Source organism: Talpa europaea (genome assembly GCF_964194135.1).
Source record: "Talpa europaea genome assembly, chromosome: 13".
In the NCBI taxonomy this organism is placed as follows: Eukaryota; Metazoa; Chordata; class Mammalia; order Eulipotyphla; family Talpidae; genus Talpa; species Talpa europaea.
The window spans coordinates 43,719,967-43,722,449 of NC_140080.1; the positions used below are offsets into that span (position 1 = coordinate 43,719,967).

The 2,483-nt window shown below is 39.9% G+C and overlaps 1 protein-coding gene across 1 annotated transcript; it reads right to left on the minus strand.

Annotated features, from left to right (window-relative positions):
- Positions 1-895: 895 nt before the first annotated feature.
- On the minus strand, positions 896-1,834 carry LOC311183401 (olfactory receptor 2L13-like; the record flags this gene model as incomplete). Its single annotated transcript, XM_084252753.1, has 1 exon — positions 896-1,834. The coding sequence occupies one exon, from the start codon at positions 1,832-1,834 to the stop codon at positions 896-898; it is 939 nt and encodes a 312-aa protein (XP_084108879.1).
- Between the last annotated feature and the right edge of the window lie 649 nt (positions 1,835-2,483).

Sequence of the window (2,483 nt, forward strand, 5' to 3'; positions counted from 1 at the left end):
AGACATTACCATGCTTGCTTTGTTTGCTGTTTCATATCCCCTGTACATCTATTATATGACACAAAGTTATACTTATTCATTTTAAATAAAGATTTTTTTCATGTGCATTTATTTTTTTTAAAGATTTTTATTTATTTATCTTATACAAGCACTGGGTACAGTCAGAAGCGTGGGAGGGTGAGAGAATTCACCAGAGCCAGAGCGGGGAACAGAGCAGGCAGAGTGACGAAATACACTGCTGAAGGGAGGAGCCGGAGGCAGGAGAGGTCTGCGCCCCGTGTGGGACCCTCGCCAGAGGCTGGGGAATGAACCGGTGCTGCAGATGCTGCGGGCAGCTTCGCAGCCCAGTGCTCAACTGCTGCGCCACCAGGGGAGGCCCACGTGTGTATTTTTTTAACAAACACTTTATAGGATATTTTAATTGTGGTATTCAACATAATAACAATGTGACAATTGGGCACTTAAAATATTTATTCAAAATTATAATATTCTCTATACATAACATGCAAACAAGACTACAAATACCTACAATGAAAATAAAGTAAGAGATTGCATTAACTTTTAATTAGTAGGTTTTAAAATAGGTTGATTGCATATAGTAGTGATAATATGCTAACTAGTATGAATATAATTATAATAGTAATATATGTACACATATTTGCAATATAACTATTCCATATAATATATTACAATAATACATAATTACTTCAATATTGATTATAACAATGTTTTGGATTAATTGAGTGAACAATTTAAATTAATTTCACATTTTATCTATTGGTACTAGAAAATTTTAAATTACATATATTACTCAATTTGCATTTTTATTATACAATGAGGCTCTAGGATGTTCTGGTTAACATGGAAAGGGAAATAAATGTAAGAGCAGCCATGATTATTCCTTCTTGGAGAAGAATATTGGAAATGCTCTTGTCATGGCTCCCAGGACTTCCTTATTCCTCAGGCTGTAGATTATGGGATTGAGCATAGGGGTCAGAATGGTGTAGAAAATTGCGAGCATCTTATCTTCTGCTGGTGAGCGGAGATTCTTTGGCCTGAGATAAGTATACATAAAAGGTGTATAGTAAAATGTCACCACAGTTAAATGTGTGGAACAGGTGGTGAAGGCCTTCTTTCTTCCCTCTTTGGAGCGCATATGGTAGACAACAAAAAGGACTCGACCATAAGAACCAGTGATTCCAATGAAAGGAATGAGTAGAAAGAAAATCGTACTCACAAAAACCATGTACTCATAGATAGAAGTGTCCATACAGGCCAGGGGCATCATGGCTGGGATATCACAGAAGAAGTGATCAATGGCCCTGGACCGGCAGTAAGGAATATGAAGGGCATAGAATGTGTGTGCTAAAGAGTTGGTGGCACCCAAGATCCATGATCCTATTATCATCTTCACACACATCCTTTTACTCATGCGGATGGGATAATGGAGGGGGTGGCAGATGGCCACATATCGGTCATAAGCCATGGAAGCCAAGATTAAACCTTCAGAGCCTGCTATTGTCACAAAGAAGAAGCACTGGACCCCACACCCTAGGAAGGAGATGCCTTTCTGACCTGAGAAATAGTTGAACACCATCTTGAGAACCGTGGTGGACATGTAGATCAAGTCCATGAGGGAGAGCTGGCTGAGGAGAATGTACATTGGAGTGTGGAGTCGGGGATCTAAGCATATGAGGTAAATCATGGTTGAGTTTCCTAGTGAGGCCAGAAAGAATATGAAGATGATAAGGAGTAAGAGAAACAAGCCAGTTCGATTTGGGGGAAACAGCCCCAACAAAGTGAAATCATTGGAAGTTTGATTCCATTTCTCCATGAAAACTTATTGCTTGAAAGAAAAATGGAAACAGAAGCAAAGAACATAGAATGAAACAGCAGTTGCATAAGAAGGATCTCTGACTTTATTAATGTTAGTTAAGAATGAATTGCTGGACCTCCCCGGTGGTGCAGGGATTGAGTGCTGGGTTGGGAAGCTGCCCGCAGCCTCTGCAGTGAGGTTCAATCCCCAGCGGCTGGGTGAGGGTCCCACATGGCGAGCAGACCTCTCCTGCCGCCAGCTGCTCCCCTCAGCAGTGTACTTCATCAGTCTGCCTGCTTTGCTCTCCACTCTAACTCTGGTGAATTCTCTCACCCTCCCGCACTTCTGACTGTACTCAGTGCTTGTATAAATAAATAAATAAATCTTAAAAAAAAAAAAAAGAATGAATTGCTTTTCTCTGAATATAACAGCTTTCAGTAAATCCTTTCATTAGCTGGCTAAATGCTCCTTTTTGATATTTTCACTGGTAGCAGCTCAGCAAGTGACTTTTAGGTAGAAAGCCTAGTATCATTGCTACACAGATCAAATAGATCACTGAAGCATTCCAATCTAGATAACTAACACCTAGGAACATAGCTATTGATTTACCAAGTCAGAGAAATGGTTTCCTTATTCAATGGATATAGATTTAACTCAGCATATGGAA